Genomic DNA, 23,405 nt, shown 5'->3' on the forward strand with positions numbered 1-23,405 from the left:
GTATACATAACTGATTCAAATGCTCTCTCTTAAAATGATTTGGCACTTTGGTATACTTCGAAATGCTCTCTATAGTGAACATCCTGTAAAGCTAGGCAGTAGTCACAATGAGCCTACTGTTAGAATGCAACACCAAACTGTTAGAATGCAACACCAAACTATAATTGGTAAATGCTTTCAACCACCAGCTCTTGTTACCTGCTACAAGCGCATTTTTGATTAGAATCATACACATCAACATGGAAGTGCAAAGGTCTTGCGGTACATTCTCATTAAAGGAAAAGGACTAAGGCCTCTTTTAAAATCTACACATAAGTATAACTGTCTCCAAAGGCATTTTTCCAAGAAATAAGCTGAAACATTTTATCCTTCAAAAAAACAATAATTCCAGTAGATGGCCAGGTGCCTTCGAAAGCAGTCTTTCCACTCTCAGGCCCCATCCTCTAGAGATAGTGTGATACAGGGATTGTGTTGCTCCTCATGCAACAAGATCTAAGTTATCTTTCCAGCTTGCTCCTCATGCAACAAGATCTGAGTTATCTTTCCAGCTTTCTCTTCATGCAACAAGAAATAAGTTATCTTTCCAGTTTGCTCTTCATGCAACAAGATCTCTTTCCAGCTTGCTCCTCATGCAGCAAGGTCTAAGTTATCTCTCCAGCTTGCTCCTCATGCAACAAGATCTAAGTTATCTTTCCAGCTTGCTCCTCGTGCAGCAAGATCTAAGTCATCTTTCCAGCGCTCAACACAAGAATCAACATTTCAAGTTTTTATAAGCCCCTTACCACTCACCTTCCACATGATGATGACAATGAGGGCTAGCAGGAGCAGGCCGCCGGCCGAGCTGCCGATGATGAGCGGAAGGGTGAGAAACGTGCGGTCCTTCAGCAGCATCACCGTGATCTGCGAGGGCAACCAAAATGAAGGAACCATATGTATTTGTAGTAAAAAACATTTACTTTCACAAATATTGAAAAATTACTTTTATTTATATAATATAGCTATATTGGCCAGGAGTGAGGGCCATACCGGGCGTTGTTGACCAGTAAAACGGATTTCACCAGGACAGAGGGTGGGGGGGCATTATGCCCAGTACAACTCTTACTGTGGGTCTATAAAGCTATTAATACCTCCGGCACTCTACCAAAAGAAATTAAAAAGGCGCAAAAAAGGAATAACAATTCAGCAGATAAGTTGAAGGGTATAGTCCATTTGAAGAGAAATGTAATAGGCTGGAGCAGGCCCTATTGAATAAGGCATAACATCTACTTTAAATTAAATTAGACATTTCCATGAAAATGTATAGTGCAATTAATGAAATGGCCATGCTGAAACAGGCCAGCAACTCCTGGGTTGTTGACATTTAAAGTGCTGGTAATTGTGGGGATGGACAGTTGCAGCATTAGATGACTTCTTGTCAATTGAGTCATTATTTACCATGTCCTGTAGTTCTAGAATACCTGGAAGTGAAAAAAGACAATCTGGTCATTATGGGGCGTGATGTGACACCGGGAAGGTTGCCGTGAAAGCAACAGGAGTAGGTAGGATCACACAGTCAACCTGTCGGCATAGCGTGGGGTAGAAACAGGCATAGGTAGGATCACATACTCAACCTGTCGTGATAGCCTGGGCTAGAACCAGGCATAGGTAGGATCACGCGGTCAACCTGTTGGGGTATCCTGCGGTAGATACAGGCATAGATAGGATCACACGGTCAACCTGTCGGGATCACATGGTCAACCTGTCGGCATAGCGTGGGGTAGAAACAGGCATAGGTAGGATCACATAGTCAACCTGTCGTGATAGCCTGGGCTAGAACCAGGCATAGGTAGGATCACGCGGTCAACCTGTTGGGGTATCCTGCGGTAGATACAGGCATAGATAGGATCACACGGTCAACCTGTCGGGATCACATGGTCAACCTGTCGGCATAGCGTGGGGTAGAAACAGGCATAGGTAGGATCACACAGTCAACCTTTTGGGATAGCCTGGGGTAGAAACAGGAATAGGTAGGATCACACGGTCAGCCTGTCGGGATAGCTTGGGGTAGAAACAGGCAGTGTCTGATAAAGCAGAAAAGGATGGGAAGGTGGCCCGATACTGAGATGCAGGCATTATCCTTATTAGTTATAGAGTACATCAAAACACAATAAACCCTCTCTCAAATAAATGTGTGTCTACTCTCCCTTCCAACTGTTCCATTAGAACAATGAGTGCTGCTCGGCCTCCATTCGTACAGTCAGGGCTTCCCTGAAGCTCAGAGCCCAAGTGCTGTATATTTCCAGATTACAAGACACCCTGAGAGACAGGCCTTCCAAAGACAGAAGCTTCTTTGGCCATCGAGTCTCTGAGAGATTGCAAACAGATGAGGGCTCCATATAAGTGACGTGATGTACCTTAATGTTTTACTCCCTAATATCTGGCCAAGACACCTAGCAAATATAAATAGAGGGTAAGAAATATGAATCCTTCTGACCAATTATGACGCTGCATTGTGGCGTGAGCAGCACCTTCCACAAAGCGGGCCTATACTACAGTGCTGTAGCTCGAGGGGCAGGGGGGTGGGGATTGGACGCCATCCTGGTCCCCCTTAAAATCCTTTGCCTCCAAAGCAGCCGCGCACACTCTCTGCCGCTAAAAGCTGCCTCCTCCACTGCTCGGCCCTCCCAGATGTGAAGACAGATTACATGATGAAATGCTTTTTTTTCGTTTAGGGGAATTTTCAGATACAAAGAATGATTGGAGTGGCAGAAAAATACACATTTGATCAAATAAAGAAAAAACATAGCAGCTTTATTTATAGATCACATTATCACCCCAAGGCTACGTAGGGGCAAATAACATGTTTATTGTTACCCAACTCAGTGGTACGTACCCCTGTAATCGACCTCGGAAGAAAGAAGCGCTGAATGGATCTGCATGGGATTCGAACCTGCGACCATGAGGTCAAACACTGATTCCTCTAGTGAATGGGTGCTCATTATGTCGCCCTGCAGATGTTTCGGACTATGTTGTATTCCTGTATCCTGTACATTGGTCCTCTAGCCCCAGCTTCTCCCTCTGTACCTGTAGATGCAATCGGCCATCAAGTTGGTTCTCCCGCCTCCCGCCTTGTGTTCGCTAATGCATCGGAATTCTGTTAGCCTTGAGTGGCCCTGCCCACTTTCAAGACGGGTTTGCGATCAGTTTTCAAGGTGTATTCCGCTTCCCATAAAAATGGATGGAAGTGCAAGAGGCGCAAGCACAAGTCAACGCTTCCTCCTCAATTTCAGAGTAGTATTTTTCCGTATCCCTCAGGGAACAAGAAGAGAAGGCTATGGTTACTTCCCTGCCGTTTTGCACCGCGCCAAGTCCCATGCTTCTGGCTGTATCATTAGCGTGGGGTGCATAGATGTGTCAAACGGCTTAGGCATTGCAGTGTTCACTATAGGTGTCCTATTGTGTAGAAATGCCTCTTGTGGTTCAAGGATCCACAAGAAGGTTGTTCCTTTTCTAAGCAGCCTCTGCATGGTTTTGACTGTAACAGAGAATCCTTTGAGGAATTCAGAGTAATATTCATAGAGCCCCAGAAAAGGCAAGTTGTGACCTTTCTTTGGGAGGGCACGGGAGGCCTCAATGCCTTTGACCAGGGCCTCTTTCAGTATAACCTCTGCTTGCACCAGGCTGTGTCCAAGGCAATCTACTTATTCCACATACAATAGATATTTTTCAGCCTCTACTGTGAGTCCCTGGCCCTGTAGCATCGCCATGACTCGCTCCAGCGGTTCTGTATGGCCAGCAATGGTCTTAGAATGTATTAAAATGTCACCCAGAAAAAAACATGATGCTGCCAATTCTGGTAAAGTTCCTGTTCATAGGCTTTGGAAGGCCGAAGCCTCAGAGGCCAGGTCGAATAGCTTTCTGGTGAACCTGTACATGACTATTTATTTTATTTTATTTTTTTATTTTTAAAGCACCTAAGCCCAGGGGCATAAAGGCGCACTGCTGCAAGACCAGTTACACTTATTGTGGAGAAAGGGGAAATACATGTGTGTAGATTTATTATCATTAATACATACATGTGGCTCAAAATGTTCTTCTGGGCATTGTGGTGCTGCCCCTTTAAGGGACGTAGCACGCGGCGGAGTGATGTTGCACTCCGCCGCGTGCCGTATAAATAAAGTGGGCGTGCCCGGCCGTGACAGTGCAACCAGGGAGCCCGAACACAACGGACGTCTGCTGCCTGAGTCTGTGGGAGGGTTTGGGGGCTCACGGGCATCGTGGAGGCGGCAATGATAGCCCCCCAACAGTGGCGACGAGTCCGGATGTCGGCCCGGACCGGCAGTGATGATTAAGTCCATTTTTGAAATTGATCGAGTGACGGATCTAGCTCGTTCTAAGCCTCGGGCCAGGTGCCTAGCACGCGGCGGTGGCCATTTAATCCCTAGGCCTGGGATGTTCGTGGAGCTTCGGTAAAGACCACAAAGCCAATCCAAGCCTAATTTTTGGAAAAATGATTAGTAAACACCTATCTCTGCCCACATTGATGTGCCATTTTGAAGACTTTTCTATTTTTGGGCAATTTTCGACCGAGTGAAGGTGAGGCACTGGGAAGGCCTGCTGTTTATCTGCATCTGTCCCAGGCCCCCTTGGCTTCAATTCTGGACTATCCTGCTTTACTTTGGCTCTATCATGTGCATCCTGGCAGCTGCCTACCCTGACATCACCACAGGCTGCTGATTTACGGTCAGGATCTTGGACTGGTGTTTCTCATAAGTTGGGAGACCTGTTCTGGCTGGGTGAGTTGCGGCCCCTGTTCCATTCAACTGGGGTGCTCGTGCGCTCGACCCATGAGTGCGCCTAACGATCAAGACGGGGTACAGCCTGTTGACCAACAACTGCAGCAGGGTCAGCCTCCACCTGTGATTCCACCAGGCATCCAACCTGCTCCTCAAGCCATGGCCCAAATGAGGCCCCCAGTGGCGCTCCAACCTATCCCTGAATTCGATGTCTCGGGCCCTCCGTCCAGTCTGGGGCCCAGATGGAAGCGTTGGGTTGACACCCAGCGACACTGTTGTATGCCACAGGGCCTGCTGTGCAAGGAATATTTGAATCTCTCCAGCCTGCTGATGGCTCCTACGATGCCGCAAAGATAGCTCTCCGCAATCACTTCATTCCCTTAGGTAATGCAGACCATGAACGGTTTGTGATGTTGTCTGCTTGGCAGAAGGAAGATGAGACGCTAGACACTTTTTATGGCCGTCTCAGGCGTCTGTCGCTGGCCTGTGCATGGGGCGACCCCGACGACATGATCAGGACTCTGCTCATTCAGGCGTGCTCATCTGGGAAGCTGTGAAGACAGGTGCTGAGGGAACTGGGGACCACCCTGGCTCGCATCCTAGAGCTGGGTCGCTGCCAGGTGGTCCCAGAGGCACGTGCGTCCAGGATGGATCCGGGCACACGTCCTGTGAAGGCAGAGGAGGTATGTGCGGTGGGGCATAGCGGCAGAGGTGCCGGGAGGCCTAGTGGCAACTTCCGCGAGAGGGGTGGAAGGCCCAGAGAAGCGTGTCAGAGGTGTGGTTACGACCTGCCCCACCCTGCTGAGTGTCCAGCGGCTGGAAAGACCTGTGGTCGATGTGGCCTTGCCGACCACTAGGCATGAGTATGCAAAGCATCTCTACCAGTGATGGGGCGCAGAGGCCCTGTGCGGTCTGGCTTCCACCGGCAATCCCACCCGCCCAATGTTGCCCAGGTCGATCAGGGTGAGGAAGGCGCACAGCTCGATGAGGAAGAGGAAGAAGAGGAGGAGAACATCTTCTTCGTGTTGAGTGTGAAGGCCCTCAGGTCAAGAAGTAGGCGACAACCACGATGCATCGTTGCAGTGAATAAATCTCCCATCCCTGTGTTGGTGGATACAGGTGCGTCTGTCAACGTGATGGTCCGAGGACATTATAATGCCATGGACAGCCCACCAAAGCTGGCTACCCCCAGAGCTTGCATATTTACATTCGGAGGGTCCCAGCTGATTCCCCTGGATGGGGCATTTGTGGCCAAAGTAGAGCATGTGGGTCGAGAATAACTGCACAGTTCTATGTGACACCGGTCAGCACCAACACGCTGCTGAGCTGCACAGCGGCGGAGACCCTGGGCATCGTAAGCTTTGCTTATTTGTGTACCGGGAGGACATTCATGACCTGCTAGACAAGGACTCTCATTTGTTCCAGAGGATTGGACTGATGGCTGGCAATCCAGTGAGGTTACACATAGATGAGTCGGTGCAGCCCATTGCTCTGAAACACTGCAGAGTGCCCTTCCAGCTGAGAGACCTAGTGGACAAGGAATTGGACAATTTAGTAAACCTGGATATCATCGAGAAGGTAGAAGGCCCCACACCATGGGTGTCCCCTATCGTGGTGGCAAGAAAGCCCAAACAACCCGACTCAGTGAGAATCTGCGTTGACATGAGGCTCCCCAACAAGGCAATACGGAGGGAGCGACACCTAACACCGACCATTGATGACATTATCACTGAGCTGCAGGGGGCTCGATTTTTCTCGAAGCTCGATCTCAGGGCTGGATACCATCAGGTCGTGCTACACCGCGAGTCGAGATATATCACAACATTCACGACCCACAGAGGCCTGTACAGGAACTGAAGACTCCGTTTCGGGGTGTCATTGGCGTCCAAAGTATTCCAAAACATGATCAGAGGCGCCTTGGCAGATCTTGATGGTGTATTGAATATCAGCGATGATATCCTCGTATTTGCAAAAACTGAGGTAGACCATCTACTCAAGCTGGCCAAGATTTTTGAGAGGCTGTGTCAGTTTGACATATCCTTATATACTCTGGGTCAAGTGTTACATACATACATTGGTCAGGTGTTGCATACATTGACATTACATACATTGACATATTTTCACATACATTGGGTCAGGTGTGACACATATTTAGTATGGAAGGGTTTGGGTGAGTTATGATGGGTTTTTATTTTGAAACAGACAATTTGGCATTAACCTTAATTGCAGACTATGGAAAATGCCCCAAGCCAAGATGGAAGTTCTCAGCCTAAGTTCTGATTGGCTGGTGATTGTTTATAGAGAGGACAGTGAACATTCTAAACTGCATTTCATCGTCGTAGCCCAGCTGAGAGGACATGTGCTAAGCTGCTCCTGCTTAACTTGATCAGGGGCTTCAAGTTTCAAGCGGTCGAGCGGCTTCTTTGAAAAAATAACAGGAATTGAGTTTGGAGTTGTTTGGGACACAGGACAGGAGTGCGAAAATTCCACTTTCCTGAGAGAAGAACTTATTCAAGACTCTTTCAAGAGATAAGTGCCTTTAAATTATTTCAAAGTGGAAGATTACTTTAGTTCTGAACTCGCTTTCTACTCATTTTTTATAAAAAGGTTAAATTGTGTTTAAAGGTTCAAGAGCGAGAACACGATCTTCTTACGAACGCATAAACTGAAGCGCGAGCGCATGTTTTCATAAGCTATGTGTCTTTTCAAAGCTAGCGCGTGTTCGAGTCATTAATAAGCTTCAGCGCGTGTGTGTTTTAGCGCAAGCGTGAACTTTGAGCTACGTGGAACTAACCCGTGTGCGTGAGAATATTGTTACCTGGATTCTACTGCGCGTGTGCGAGAACATTGCTACGTGAATTAACCGCGCGTGCGTGAGTATATTGCTACGTGGATTCTACTGCGCGTGTGCGAGAACATTGCTACGTGAACTAACCGCGGGTGCGCGAGTATATTGCTACGTGGATTCTACTGCGCGTGTGATAGAACATTGCTATGTGAACTAACCGCGTGAGTATTTTGCTACGTGGATTCTACTGCGCGTGTACGAGAACATTGCTACGTGAAACTAAAGCACGTGTGTGTGTTTTTTCTGCGTGGGACTTTAGCGCGTGTGCATGTTTTCCGCGTCTTGGATTAATAGCGCGTGTGCGTGTTTTTTCGCGACTTGGATTTTAGCGCTTGTGCGTGAATTTCGCGACGGGAATTTTTCATCGCAAATTTCAAGCTCTTCATTTTTTAAAGACTATCTTTACATTAAAAAAAAAGAAAAAACTACAAAATTGGTTTTCATTGGAACTTCCTTTACTTCATAGAAAACTTTAAGACTTTGTTTAAGTAAATAGAAGAGTAAGAAGTTACAGGAAAATACTTCTAATGCATTCAAGGACCTAACAAAGAAGGCAGAATGATCATTGAGTTTCATGGAAACTAGTAAGGAAGTCTATTCTACTAAATCACTTCTCTGGGCATTTTGTAGAGAAGTACCAGGTATGGTCTTTACAACTTTTTAGTAAAGTATGTAGTATTTTAAGGTCAGTGACTCGATGAGAAATTTAGTTGTTTTTATGTGCTTATGTTTCAACTACAGGTGAAGAACCAGCTAGTCGATAGCTTCCAGCCTGGAGTTTGTTAATTTGTCCCTTTCCCCTTTTGAAGTGTGGCAAACTGAGCAGTAATTAGTCCAGAGCTCTGAGTGCTACATTTTAGGTGGATTGTCAGGGGTTCAGCAGCTTCCGCAGACGCAAGACCAGAATCTCAGCCTGACAGAATGAAAGGCCATTTAAAGGAAAATGTGGCTAAGGGATTTATCCGGCACTCTCAATCGCCGGCAGCTTCGCCCTTGTTCTTTGTGCCTAAATCAGATGGTTCCCTTAGAACTTGTATAGACTATAGGGCAGTAAATAGAGTGACTGTGAAAAATCGGTATCCTCTCCCTCTCATCTCAGAAATGTTAAATCAGATGCAAGGTGCCACCATTTTTTCAAAGTTGGATTTACGTGGAGCTTACCATCTTGTACGAGTCCAAGAGGGAGATGAGTGGAAAACGGCATTTAACACCTGATTTGGACTATATGAGTACCAAGTGATGCCTTTTGGTCTCTGCAATGCCCCAGCGGCTTTTCAATTTTTTATCGATGAGGTTCTTAGGGAATATCTTGATATCTTTGTTATCATTTATATTGACGATATTTTGATTTTTTCTCAAAATTTTACAGAAACATAAAATTCATGTTCAACAGGTCTTAAGGAAATTAAGAGAGAATAATCTTTTTGCTAAATTGGAGAAGAGTCAGTTCCATACTGATTCAGTTGAATTTTTAGGTTTTGTGATCACCCCAAGTGGTTTGGAAATGAATCCCCAAAAGGTGCAGGCGGTTCGAGATTGGCCAACTCCAACTAAGGTGAAAGAGATCCAGAGTTTTTGGGGATTTGCAAATTTTTACTGAAGATTCATTGAGGGCTTCTCCAGTTTAGTAGCTCCAATTACTCGGCTTTTGAAGAAAGGATTTCCGTTTATTTGGGAGGCTAAGGCTGATGAGGCTTTCCAGATTTTGAAGGAGAGATTTGTTACCAGTCCGATCTTGATTCATCCAGATACATCCAAACCATTTTTTGTTGAGGCGGATGCTTCCAATGTGGCAATGGGAGCAGTGTTGTCACAGAGACATAATGTGACAGGGCAATTACATCCGGTGGCCTATTTTTCTAAGAGGTTTTCACCAGCGGAGGAAAATTACACCATTTCAGACCGAGAGCTTCTTGCTATTAAAGCTGCGTTTGAGGAATGGCGACATTTCCTTAAAGGAGCACGTCACACAGTGACGGTATTAACTGACCATCGAAATTTACTTTTTCTGAAGACAGCAAGAACTTTGACGCTTCGTCAACTCAGGTGGTCATTATTTTTTGCAGATTATGATTTTGTAGTGACTTCTAAGCCAGGAAATCAAAATAAAAAGGCAGATGCTTTGTCACGGCAGTTTCCAGAAAGTGAAGTGAAGTCGGTCAGTGAGCCAATTCCGTTAATCGCTCCAGAACATTTTGTTCTTGCTGGTATTGAAAAAGAGAGTGACATTTTCAAGAAGGTACGGGAATGCTTCACTGAGAAGCAACTAGAAAATTGGGCTCGTTTGGATCCAGCTCGCAAGATTAAAGATAGTTTGCCTTATCTTGATAACAGACTCTATTTACCATCTGTAGAACTTAGAGAAAAGATTTTGAAGGAGTATCACAAATCTGTTTTGGCAGGACCTTCTGGGTATCGAAAGACTTTGGAGTTGGTCAGAAGACATTTTTGGTGGGATAAGATTCGACAAGATACTCTTAATTTTGTTCAAACCTGTGAGGTTTGTGCAAGATCAAAGAACCAAGTCGGAAAGCCTTCTGGGTTATTGGACCCATTACCTGTTCCACCGCGTCCTTGGTACTCAGTGTCCTTGGATTTCATCACGGATCTTCCGCAAGATAAAGGGTGTACATCAGTGTTGCTTGTAGTTGATTTGCTCACTAAAGAAGCACATTTTGTTCCGATGGAGGGAGAGGTTACCGCCAATAGTTTAGCTCACAGTTTCTTGCAAGAAGTTGTTAGGCTACATGGAATTCCCAGTCAGGTCATCTCGGACAGAGGGTCTCAATTTATTTCCAAATTTTGGAAGGCATTTTGTAAGAGGTTGGGAGTTGAGGTATGTCTATCATCAGGTTACCATTCCGAAACTAATGGTCAGGTGGAAAGGATAAATCAAGAGTTGGAGAAGTATTTGAGGTGCTATCTGCAGGCAGGTGAAGAGTGAGCAGATTTGTTGTGGGTTGCAGAATTTGCATATAACAACTGTAGTAAAGATTCCACGTCTATGTCCCCTTTTTATTTAGGGCAAGGTTTTCATCCTCGTTTCGTAAGTATTGAGGTAAATAGTGATTCAGGAAACCCTGAGGTGGAAAAAAGACTAGAAGTTATGAAAAGAAACTTGGAGAAGGCTAAAGGGGTGTTGGTGGAAAGTAAGCAAAAATACAAAAGGTTTGCTGATCTTAAAAGGAAGACAAGTCCTCAGTATAGTAAGGGAGATTTGGTGTGGTTATCAACCAGGTTTTTGAGAATTAAAGGAAGAAATAAGTTTTTTCCTCGTTTTGTAGGACCGTTTGTTGTTGAAAAGGTGATAAATCCTGTGCCAGTTCGTCTTAGGTTACCAAGACATATGAAAACTCATCCAACCTTTCATGTCAGTTTGTTAAAACCTGTGGTTAAAGGAACTAGATTAACAGTTAAGAGAATTTTGGATTCTAGAAGAGTGAGAGGAAAGTTGCAGTATCTAATTGATTGGGAGGGTTTTGGACCGGAGGAGCGCACTTGGGAAGAAGCAAGTGATGTGCATGCTCCTCGTTTGGTTGAAAGATTCCATAAGAAATTTCCTTTTAAAAGTGGCCCAGGGACTGGGCTTTAGGAGGGGGGTACTGTCAGGTTGACATATCCTTATATACCCTGGGTCAGGTGTTACATACATATATTGGTCAGGTGTTGCATACATTGACATTACATACATTGACATATTTTCACATACATTGGGTCAGGTATGACACATATTTAGTATGGAAGGGTTTGGGTGAGTTACGATGGGTTTTTATTTTGAAACATACAATGTGCCTTAACCTTAATTGCAGAGTATGGAAAATGCCCCAAGCCAAAATGGAAGCTCCGAGCCTAAGTTCTGATTGGCTGGTGATTGTTTATAGAGAGGACAGTGAACATTCTAAACTGTCTTTCATCGTCGTAGCCCAGCTGAGAGGACGTGTGCTAAGCTGCTCCTGCTTAACTTGATCAGGGGCTTCAGGTTTCAAGCGGTCGAGCGGTGTCTTTGAGAAAATAACAGGAATTGAGTTTGGAGTTGTTTGGGACACAGGACAGGAGTGCGAAAATTCCATTTTCCTGAGAGAAGAACTTATTCAAGACTCTTTCAAGAGATAAGTGCCTTTAAATTATTTCAAAGTGGAAGATAACTTTAGTTCTGAACTCGCTGTCTACTAATTTTTTGTAAAAAGGTTAAATTGTGTTTAAAGGTTCAAGAGCGCGAACACGATCTTCTTACGAACGCATAAACTGAAGCGCAAACGCATGTTTTCATAAGCTACGTGTCTTTTCAAAGCTAGCGCGTGTTTGAGTCGTTAATAAGCTTCAGCGTGTGTGTGTGTTAGCGCGAGCGTGAACTTTGAGCTACATGCAACTAACGTCTGCGTGAGAATATTGTTACATGGATTCTACTGCGCGCATGCGAGAACATTGCTACGTGAATTAACCGCGCGTGCGCGAGTATATTGCTACGTGGATTCTACTGCGCGTGTGCGAGAACATTGCTAGGTGAATTAACCGTGCGTGCGCAAGTATATTGCTACTTGGATTCTACTGCGCGTGTGCAAGAACACATTGCTACGTGAACTAACCGCGGGTGCGCAAGTATATTGCTACGTGGATTCTACTGTGCATGTACGAGAACATTGCTACGTGAAACTAAAGCACGTGTGCGTGTTTTTTCTACGTGGGACTTTAGCGCGTGTGTGTGTTTTCCGCCTCTTGAATTAATAGCGCGTGTGCATGTTTTTTCGCGACTTGGATTTTAGCGATTGTGCGTGAATTTCGCCACGTGAATTTTTCATCAGAAGTTTCAAGCTCTTCATTTTTTAAAGACTATCTTTACATTAAAAAAAAAGGAGAAACTACAAAATTGGTTTTCATTGGAACTTCCTTTACTTCATAGAAAACTTTACGACTTTGTTTAAGTAAATAGAAGAATAAGAAGTTACAGGAAAAGACTTCTAATGCATTCAAGGACCTAACAAAGAAGGCAGAATGATCATTGAGTTTCATGGAAACTAGTAAGGAAGTCTATTCTACTAAATCCCTTCTCTGGGCATTTTGAAGAGAAGTACCAGTTATGGTCTTTACAACATTTTAGTAAAGGATATAGTATTTTAAGGTCAGTGACTCAATGAGAAATTGAGGTGTTTTTATATGCTTATGTTTCAACTACAGGTGAAGAAACCACTAGTCGATAGCTTCCAGCTTGGAGTTTGTTAATTTGTCCCTTTCCCCCTTTCCCCTTGAAGTGTGGCAAACTGAGCAGTAATTAGTCCAGAGCTCTGAGTGCTACATTTTAGGTGGATTGTCGGGGGTTCAGTAGCTTCCGCAGAAGCAAGATCAGAATCTCAGCCTGACAGGCTGCAGTCGCTGGGCCTGACCCTCCATCGGGAGAAATGCAAATTTCTAAGGCCAACCATTGAGTTCTTTGGGTTCATGTTCAAGGAAGGTGGCGTGTTCACGGATACCAGGAAGGTGAAGGACATTAAAGACGCCTGCCCTCCGGAGAACGGGTCCGAGGTGAGGAGTTTCTTAGGGATGGTGACCTACTGCAGCTGCTTCTTTAAGAACTTGGCATCCAGGTCAGAACCCCTGAGGGGCCTCACCAAAAAAGAGTCAGCGTGGCAGTGGGGTCCGCTCGAGCAGGCGGCATTTGAAGACATTAAAGGTGTTCTCGAATCCTTGGTGGGGCGCATGCAGGAAGCAAAAGCAGTGCTCGAACAGCTGTGGAAGGTGCGGCAGGAACTATCTTTCTCTGCCACTGGTCTCCTGCTGTGGGGTGACCTGATCGTTGTCCCTCAGGCCAAGATCCAGGAAGTCATAAGTCTGGCCCATCAGGGGCATCAAGGGGCCACGAAAACGAAGGCCCGACTATGCCTCAAGGTGTGGTTCCCCTAACTGGAGCGTCGGGTGGATGAGCATGTGTCCGCGTGTGTCTGATGCCAGGCGGCTTCCCAGTCACAATGAGAGCCCACCATTGAGGTGATGCCCAGAGGCACGTGCCCGTGGGAGGTGATACATGTTGACTTTGGATCCACCACACAGGGGACACACTTCCCGGTTGTGGTAGATGAATATTCCAGGTATCCGGAGGTTGAATTTGTGGATTCGGTGGCATTCGAGCATGTCGTGGTGACCCTGGAGAAGGTCTTAGCCTCACACAGATTTCCTCATACCCTATGCTCAGACAATGGGGCGCCATTCCAGGGTGAGCGATTAGCAGAGCTGATGGTTATGGGGTTCAACACCAGAAGATCACCCCTCTCTGGCCAAGAGCTAATGGGGAGGCGGAAAGGCTGATGCAGACTCTGAACAAAACATTCCGCATAGGACAAGGCTAAGGCCGGTGCCTAAGAAGAGCACTCTACCAATTTCTGCGGGTCTACCGGTCCACTCCACACACATCCACGGGAGTGGCCCTAGCGGAAGCGCTGTACAAGCTGCTGCCAGAGGTCGGGGAGAAGGAACGAGGGGTCACTGACGACCAGCAAGTGGAGCTGGATCGCCGGCTGGGGACCGTGCAGGAGAGTGTCAGAAGAGGCCTCCGGCCCCAACACCTGGTGCCCGGGGACGAGGTGCTAATCCGTAACAGGCACTCCCACAGGAAGCTGTCCCTGCCCTATGAGCCAGAGCCATTGGACGTCGGGGCAGTAAAAGGCTTGATGGTGACAGCCTCCAACGGCAGATCATCATTCACAAGGAACGTGAGCTTTTTCAAGAGACTGGGAGAAACGAGAACTGATATACCCGAGGACCAGGACAATGTGGAGGTACCCGATGAGGGCGGGGGTGCTGGACCCTTCCCTCTGTCTCCAGCCGAGGGGACGACTGCTGTTGGATCTCCCATGCCGGAGGCGAGCAGGAGGTACCCCCCTGAGGACAGGGCGAGGGAAACCTGTTCGCCTCAATGACTACATGTTAGGACAGGTATCCTTAACGACCCTGCGTGGCGTGTTAGTCAGGGCGGCTTAAATTAAAGGGGTACCGTTGTGTGATGTGTTATGGTTATATTGGTTACTATGTTTGTGTGCTGTGTGGGTCTTTTTTAGAAAGTGAAATTGTTGTCCTCATGAAAAAGGAGGAGTGTGGTGCTGCCCCTTTAAGGGATGTAGCACGCGGTGGAGTGACGTTGCACTCTGCCGCATGCCGTATAAATAAAGAGGGCGCGCCCAGCCGCGAAAGTGCGACCGGGGAGCCCGAACACAACGGACGTCTGCTGCCTGAGTCTGGGGGAGGGTTTGGGGGCTCACAGGCATCACAGAGGTAGCAATGATAGCCCCCCAACAGGCATCAGTGTTAGGCTGTGGGCATCTTGAATGGGGTGTCCAATATTGTAGCACTTCAACTTAATGGCATGCGCTCCTGAGTTCAAGTGTGGAAAGATGCTGGCTGACTCACTCTTTTGTGTTGTAGCTCTCCAATATTCGGAAAGGGGTGGCGGTCGACGACAATATTGGCATTTATCACCCTCAAGTCCATGCAAAGCATTATGGAATTGAGAAGGCAGTATAGGATGCCATGAAAATGAAGTACTAGCGTGTGAATCATGCGGGGCAAGCAGGGACTACAGGAACAATGAATAACGTACAAGAATACAATAGACTACAACTCCCATGATCCTTCACCACTAGCTATCGTGGTTAGGGATCATGGGAGCTGAAGTCCAAAACATCTGGAGGGCTTCATAATGGGTAATCGTGCAGTTCAACTGATGCATTGTTCAAGTGAGCACACAGGCCAGTCTAATAAGCAATGAAAACAATAAAATAGTACAAAAGTAAACAATATATTTGTACTTGCCTAAAATGGCAGCACCCATGAATGACAAATACCTGTTTTACTTTCTTCTTTCACTCCCAACTTTCCCAATTAGGAAGTTTAATAATTTGATGTCAAATTCTAATCTGAAGCCCTGGCGCAGATATTTGTGTAACCTCTTGATCCATCTTTTCAGAAGAAATCTGCAAACTCGAATTACCGCAGGCAAAGTATGTGCCGAATCAGAAGCTTTGTTTATATGGCTCAGCCAACATGTGTCATTATTGCCCACTTTCGCCGTGCCCTGAAGGTAAGGTGTGTTTATGTGTGAAGCATGTATAAATTAAATAAATTAATAAATATGTAATGTCTCCACAGACGTGTGGAGTGCGCGCGTGGCCTTGGCTATGCCTGCCGCATAGAGACACGTCCACACACAGTACGGGTTAACGCCAAACTGCTTTATTTGTGCATTCCATGCGCTCACATCAATGCCGGTCAGCTGACGACTGCTTCGTGTGCCACCATGCCTTGCAGTCACATGATCACATACGACGCTAAACCTCCCCCTAAATAACATCATCCTACCCCATTTCTTCGATCCATCATCTTGGCTTCCGAATGGTGCGGCATGGTATGCTCTTGGCTTGGGGTGACGTACCTTCATCACCCGGTGTTCCCTCATAGGGGCTTTGCTCATCTTCGTTCGATTCATCTTTGTCCCCGGAGTATCCTGATGTCTCCCTCTCGCAGACATCATCTTCGCTCCATGTCTGAACGACCTGAGGCCTGTCGACGTATACGTTTCTGAATTGTGAGCTGTTCCTTGTCACTGTGCACTTGGCTCTCTCAGCTGTCACCATGGACCCTTTCATGTGGGTGATGGTCAGGGGTAGGGAGTCAAATGGTGGGGTGTCCTTGTGGGACTGGGTCTGCCGTACCAGAACGTGGTCTCCTACACTTAGGGTGGACTCTTAAGCCTGGTTCTTCTGGTCTGCGTATGCTTTCATTTTGTCTTTTGGTTGATCATCTCTTCTCCTCACCTCATGTTCCTCTGCGTCCCCTCAGAGGGTTGATTTTCCTGGGGCAGCCTCGAGCAAGCAGAGGGGCCAAACGAGTGGGTGGTGAGCGTTAAAATCCACTGGGCTTTCGTCTTTACCAGGCTTGTGGACGATGACATATTTGTATTCTTGTAGGTGAAGTCCCCATCTCGCTATCCTGGGTGGCATTTGGGCATTTAGTTTTCCATAAATGGTGACAAGGGCCTGGTGGTCTGTAATGATTGTGAAGGTTGTCCATATAAGAACAGATGGAAATGCCCACATGACCAGACAACTGCCAGGGCCTCTTTTTCAGCTTGTGAGTATGGTTGTTCTGTCTCTGTGAGGCTTTTGCTGGCGTACAACACTATTTTCCTTTGTGCATGGTCACTCTCTGAATGTTGAGCAAGAACTGCTCCGAGACGTACGGGGCTTGCATCTATAGTCACTTCGGTGTGTATGTTGGGGTCGAAATAGGACATGCAGACGGCTGCGGCAATGTCTCTACAGATCTTTCGAAGGCCTCCTGCTGTTCTAGACCCCATTCGAAGGGATGGTCTTGCTTCGTGAGGGAACATAGAGGTGCACTTGTGGTGGCAAAATCTGGCAGGTAACGAGTTCATTAACTCACCAGGCCCAGGAAGGATCTTAACTGTGCAGTGCTCATAGGGCGAGGGGCTTCTGTAAAGGCTCGGATCTTGTCTGGGCCAGGTTTTATTCCGTGTTCAGAGAAAATGTGCTCTGAAGAACTGTGTGGAGTGCGCGCGTGGGCCTGGCTGCGCCTGCCGCATTGAGACACGTTCACACATAGTACGGATCAACTCCAAACTGCTTTATTCGCGTGCTACACACGCTCACATTAATGCTGGTCCGCTGACCACTGCTTTGCTTGCCGCCGTGTCTTGCAGTCACAAGATCACGGGTGATGCTACAAAATGGATATGGGACAGACCCTTTAAGCTACACCACCCTACAAGCCATTGGTGTTTCCAGGCATCCGGTCCTACTCCATGTCTCAACTATGAAGAAGAGCAACTAAGAATACTTTGCTTTGCAGAGAATTAAGTGAGCGCACTCATTAACACACTCCTTTACTCATTCATGCAATGATCCACTCAGATTTACTCATTCCCCTCCTCTCTCCATTCTCTAATGACTGAGACACTAACTCCTTCATTCCCTCACTAAGGCCTCCTTCACTCACTCACTTCCTTATTAACTTCCTCACTCCAGCTGAGAGTGTTAAGAGGCTATTTTTCAGTTCGTGATGTCAACTACACAACTGGTCAATAGTAGACAGATACCTTTCGTGTTGAACTCTTGCAAGCAGGATTTTGTGGTTTGCTTTATCGTGCTACCAGCTCAATCAAAGAAATACATTTCTGGAAGAAGCATGTGTCCACATTAACCCCATATTAGAAATCAGTACGGTGGGGGGGGACAGCCCATTAGAGTGCTCGGAAAGTGGGCCCCTCCACTGAGGGCAGGTTTTCCGATCCCTTGGATCAGCTGTGTTGAGCACCAGCTGGTCGTCTCTGCAGCTCCCTGCAACCGCCTCCATCCACCACTCCTCATGTCCACTTACCTCTCTGCCTGCCCCGCGAGACAATCTTGCCAGCATCTCGCCTTATGATCGGTGGCCATGAAAATGCAGAAGGGCATTTGTGTAGTTCCCGTCACCATATCCATGGCAGCCATCTTGTTATGTAGTTCTTTTCTTTGACATAATAACGGCCGCTGCAAAAATGTGCCCATGCTGCTTCTCAAATAAATACAATCCCTATTAGCCCCCTAGACATTTTGCTGAGCTAATAAAAGCTATAACACTTTCAATGGTGGGGCGGGGCTTACCGGTGACAACAACTAGGGGACCAAGTGAAAGGAACAAGCAAAGTCTTTCATCTTTAGCGACCAGAGCAGCCTTTAAGGTAGAAAGTTAAGGCTTTCCATGTGCTCTCTTGCCTATTACCATCCAGTAAAGCCCCTGGGCCTGATTTACAAAAGCGTTTTAGAAGTGTGCAATCCCATTGAAATACGCTTTGTAAATCCTCCCTGAGTGCCAGGGGTGCCGAGTCCGTGGCCGCTAGGGGGCCCCGGCCTCCTCCAGCCCCGCTGGGACAATCATAAGTCTTTGCCCCTCTGACCCCTTTCCTCTCCCCGTCTCTGGGGTTACTGCGTAATGAACTCGCGCTTCCCGAGGGACTATGGCCCGCACTCAAGATAGTCACAAAATAACTGAGTGGCTGATTACCCACGTGCTGTCAATCACAGACGTATTACTGTGCCAGAATGTCTGTGCGTCTCTCTTTCTCAATGACATTTGAGAAACAGTGTTTCACAAGGAGATAATGGCGCGCCCGGCCTTTCCTTACCGCGTCTTTTTTGTTGCTTAGCTTTAAGTCCGCATACAGAGATGTGTTGTAGCTGATTCCAGCGCTGACCACCAGTTCAGTTTTCTCTTCTACCACCTGAGACACACGAGAAATGAGACTTTAGAAACAATGGCAGAAATGGCGGCTGGTTGTTATTCATTTGTACGGTGGTGGCGCATAAATGATGTTCCTCATTTGGCGTGACCCCAAAGCAATTCATGGGGCAGAACATGGGGGGGTTTCCTCCCCAAAAACACTTAAGTAATTGGTGAGCATGCTCTGGTCTAATCAGTTGTTGGTGATATTGGATTTTTAATAGCCGTAGAATGTATTAGCTATTCCATAGTGGAGCACATGAAGTATTGTGATACTTCAGATGTCTGATAACACTGCCCCCTTATTTGCCTGTGTTACTCTAACTGTTCCCTGCTTTGTGCCATGCCACTCTCATTGCCACCAGCATGGCTCCGTCTCAGCCGGATGTGACTCCATATTACCCTAATTTCCCCCAGTGTTGCCCCATTGGCCAGTGAATTGCCCGCGTGACATACCATTGTATGCTTCTCTAGGCATTGAGCCGCCACGGGGTCCAGCTTTTCAGGGATCCAGTTTAGTATTATATTCCTAAAAGTAATCTCCAGTAACTGGCCACCACCATCTCCTGACCCCGAGATCTGGAAAACTGGAACGGTAGACCATGCCTTTTTATTCGTGGCTTCCAGGGTCTGGAATCAACCCTTGCTTAGATCTTAGAATGGCATCAGACCAGTTTCGGTCTATTGGACCGAAAACATTTGACCTAATCACATTTGATCACATTATTTGACCTTTTTTCTCATCTAAAATACGAGGGTAAACCCCCCGGAAAACCCCTCACTTCCCCTCAACCTAATCTATACCCATATATATATATATATATATATATATATATATATATATATATATTTAATTAAATTTGACCGAAAAAAGGTCAAATAAATGTGACTAAATGTTTAAGGTCAAATGTTTTTAGGTCAATTATGCTAGTACCATCAGACCACAGGAACTTGAGAAAGCTTCTAAAACCTTTTCCAATAATTAATGCTTATATCCCTGATCACATTCTGATTTTTTAGCACCTGGCTGCTACTCTGATGCACTCCCTATGCATTCCATATAACCTACCACATCATAATTATCATCCCCAAAGTGTTGCCCCAGCCTTCTCTGTGACCAGTGAGCGAGTGTGAGAAAATGGGGCACAAATGGGGCAGTGAAAGTAAGATAGGTTTAAATCAGGAGCTAATGCCATAGATAGATAGATAGATAGATAGATAGATAGATAGATAGATAGATAGATAGATAGATAGCCCTATGGATGGATGGATAGATAGATAGATAGATAGATAGATAGATAGATAGATAGATAGATAGATAGATAGATAGATAGATAGCCCTATGGATGGATAGATATATAGATAGATAGATAGATAGATAGATAGATAGATAGATAGATAGATAGATAGATAGATAGACAGACAGACAGACAGAAAGATAGATAGATAGATAGATAGATAGATAGATAGATAGATAGATAGATAGATAGATAGATAGCCCTATGGATGGATAGATAGATAGATAGATAGATAGATAGATAGATAGATAGATAGATAGATAGATAGATAGATAGCCCTATGGATGGATAGATAGATAGAAAGATAGATAGATAGATAGATAGATAGATAGATAGATAGATAGATAGATAGATAGATAGATAGATAGATAGCCCTATGGATGGATAGATAGATAGATAGATAGATAGATAGATAGATAGATAGAAAGATAGATAGATAGATAGATAGATAGATAGATAGATAGATAGATAGATAGATAGATAGATAGATAGATAGATAGCCAGCCCTATGGATGGAGAGATAGATAGATAGATAGACAGACAGACAGACAGAAAAACAGACAGACAGACAGACATTGTCAAGCATGGGCCACCTCCAGATACTGTTCAACTTTAAAGAGGGAGTTAAAATTAATGTACACACAAACACGTCTCTTCATTGTACTTCAGCCAGTAAGAGTTCATTCTCGCTCTATTGTATCAATAACTGGCATTCGATTTCAGGGGAGTTTGTTGGTAATCAGGCCTCCGTTGCACGCCGGGTTATCATTTTCTGGAGATTGTACGTACAAGATGAGGGTATTAAAAATGCAATTTTATTAAAAGTGCCACTATACAGTAGGCCACCTTTTAATTATTGTCCCTGCACATGGCTCTCTTATTGATATCATTATTATCATTATAGGTAGACCTCGATCTTATCTTGCACTTTATCAATTCACACGTTCTAACGCACACTTTTTGTACCACTGTAGAGCGTTTTCTTTTTTATTATTAAAAATGCACCCTCTGCTATTTTTAGAGTTCTTAGATGTCCTTTTATCATTAAACATGAATATGCAATGATCTACTCTATCAGTCACTAGGCTGCTACATGGCCCTTTTCCATTAGCCATGCGTCACACTAAGATAGAATTGTGAAGATTAGTCGTGAGTCACATTAGATAGAATGGTGAAGACTAGCCAGGCGTATCACTAGATACAATGGTGAAGACTAGCCAGGCGTATCACTAGATACAATGGTGAAGACTAGCCAGGGGTATCACTAGATAGATCTGTGAACATTAACAATGCGTCATATTTCGAAAGATTTGCGTTCATTAGACAGGCGTCACACTTAGATAGATCCGTGAAGATTAGCTATGCATCACTTTTAAATAGAATTGTGAAGACTAGCCATGCTTCACATTAGCTAGAATTGTGAAGACTAGCCATGTACCACATTAGATAGAATTGTGAAGACGAGCCATGTACCACATTAGATAGAATTGTGAAGACGAGCCATGCGTTTTACTAGATGGAGGTATGAAGATTAGCCATGTCTCACATTTAGAAAGAATTGGGAAGATTAGCCACCTAAAAGAACTTTGGGAGTTCCCATTGTACTGACCACCCCGCTTCTGCTCCCCTCCATCAAACCCCCAACTACTATACACGCCCTTTGGGCTAGCCAAACTAAACACAAACACCCAACATAAGTAACACTTGCATAAAACAAATAACCCCAGGAACTGGGACTTACCTTTATGGATACAACACCGGTGCGCACAACCACATCCTTAAACACCAGACAATCTACCCACAAAACACACACACACACACCCAGCATAGCCAGACATTCACATCCCAAAATAACACATGCATTGGGCCTCACCCTTATGGATACAACAAGCCAGTGCCCACAATCAACCCACGTGCAACCCAAACACACAACAATGCCAGCGTATCCGGGTTCTGGACTTATCCTATCCACTCAGTCCACTTTCCTGCAGAGCCTTGAGAGTGCCTGGAGACCGCCTCCGTGGTGGTAGCGGTGTATGGTATAAGTCAACACAACATAACATAACATTAAAAAGGGCACTTTTGTATCGTTGCATAAGGCTCATGCACTTTCTCCTCTGTATAGTTTTTTGTTCCATGCACTCTTTTTCATTTATCAAACAGGTCTTTTCTTGTCCCTTCATAGAATCATTAGACAGGGCTCTTAAATGTAAATTGTTATCATACATGACTCATCACCACACTTTTTTAAATTTTAAAGCATAGCTCTTTAGGGACATTTTTGATTGGTGCACTTGTTAAACGTGGGCCAATCATGCACTTGTAACTCCTACATCTAGGCTCTAAGGTGTGCTGCTTGCACCCCACGGCGCTGCTTGCACCCCAGAATCACTAACCATGAAATATAGGCAGGTTATGCCTCATTTGCCATTGGTCAAAGCTACATTTTTAGGCTGGTTGAGAGACTCACTCTGCTATTTTCAATCAGAAAGCCCCCGTAATGGGTAGTGGGGCACTGCCCCATTGCCCATTCCGGACGATCTGGCACTTCTAGGCAGTCACGGAGATTGAAACCTATCCACATAACACTATAGCAGTCATTGTGATTTATAAGCCTTCACCAGTCACTAGAAAGTGGGGATTACTAAACAGCATACTTACATTTTGGTTTACCTATCTAGGAAGAAACCAATTAGAGCTTCAGAGTTTTATAAGCGCAACTGTGAAAGTGAAACAGTTTCTTATTGTATGGAAGTAATTTGTAATGGCTGAATTTCTCAGGAGAGGCACTGAAAAAGAAATCTTTCCTATTTTTATTCCTGCTGAATGTCTAGGGAAAAGGGCATATCAAAGATGGCTGCAACATTAACCAATCACCAGGAAAAGCGTGTCAGGTCTAGGTCAGGTCATTAGTTAGTTCTTCAAGTATGGATCTAATTGTTATATGCTTTACAATTGTAATTTTGGTTAAAAGGGAACAAGTTGGTTTGGGCCTTAACAAGTGTGCTTCAGAATGAAAGTTTACCAATTCATCGTGGTGGAGAAGGAGTTGGACGCTGATTGGTGCAGAGATCCTTCTATTGTTCTAGTAAACATTCTAAACTGCCTTTCATTGTCCAATGAAGAACAGGAACGTCATGTTTTATGAAAGCTCCAGTGTTTTTAGGGCCTAGTGGTAAAGTATCTGATTAACGAGCCTAAGAAAGAAGATTCACAATA

General features: G+C 45.4%; 1 protein-coding gene across 1 annotated transcript in view; it reads right to left on the bottom strand.

Annotated features, from left to right (window-relative positions):
* Window positions 1-23,405, bottom strand: part of ITGAE (integrin subunit alpha E) — a 439,817-nt gene that overhangs the window by 16,249 nt on the left and 400,163 nt on the right. The window contains exons 31-32 of the mRNA XM_069615209.1: window positions 18,794-18,889; window positions 790-900 (exon numbers count right to left, since the gene is read on the bottom strand). Of these exons, the coding sequence (XP_069471310.1) occupies window positions 790-900; window positions 18,794-18,889 (207 nt within the window). The remainder of the gene's footprint in view (window positions 1-789; window positions 901-18,793; window positions 18,890-23,405) is intronic.

The sequence above is a fragment of the Ambystoma mexicanum genome, chromosome 9 (genome assembly GCF_040938575.1).
Source record: "Ambystoma mexicanum isolate Mex_15411 chromosome 9, UKY_AmexF1_1, whole genome shotgun sequence".
In the NCBI taxonomy this organism is placed as follows: domain Eukaryota; kingdom Metazoa; phylum Chordata; class Amphibia; order Caudata; family Ambystomatidae; genus Ambystoma; species Ambystoma mexicanum.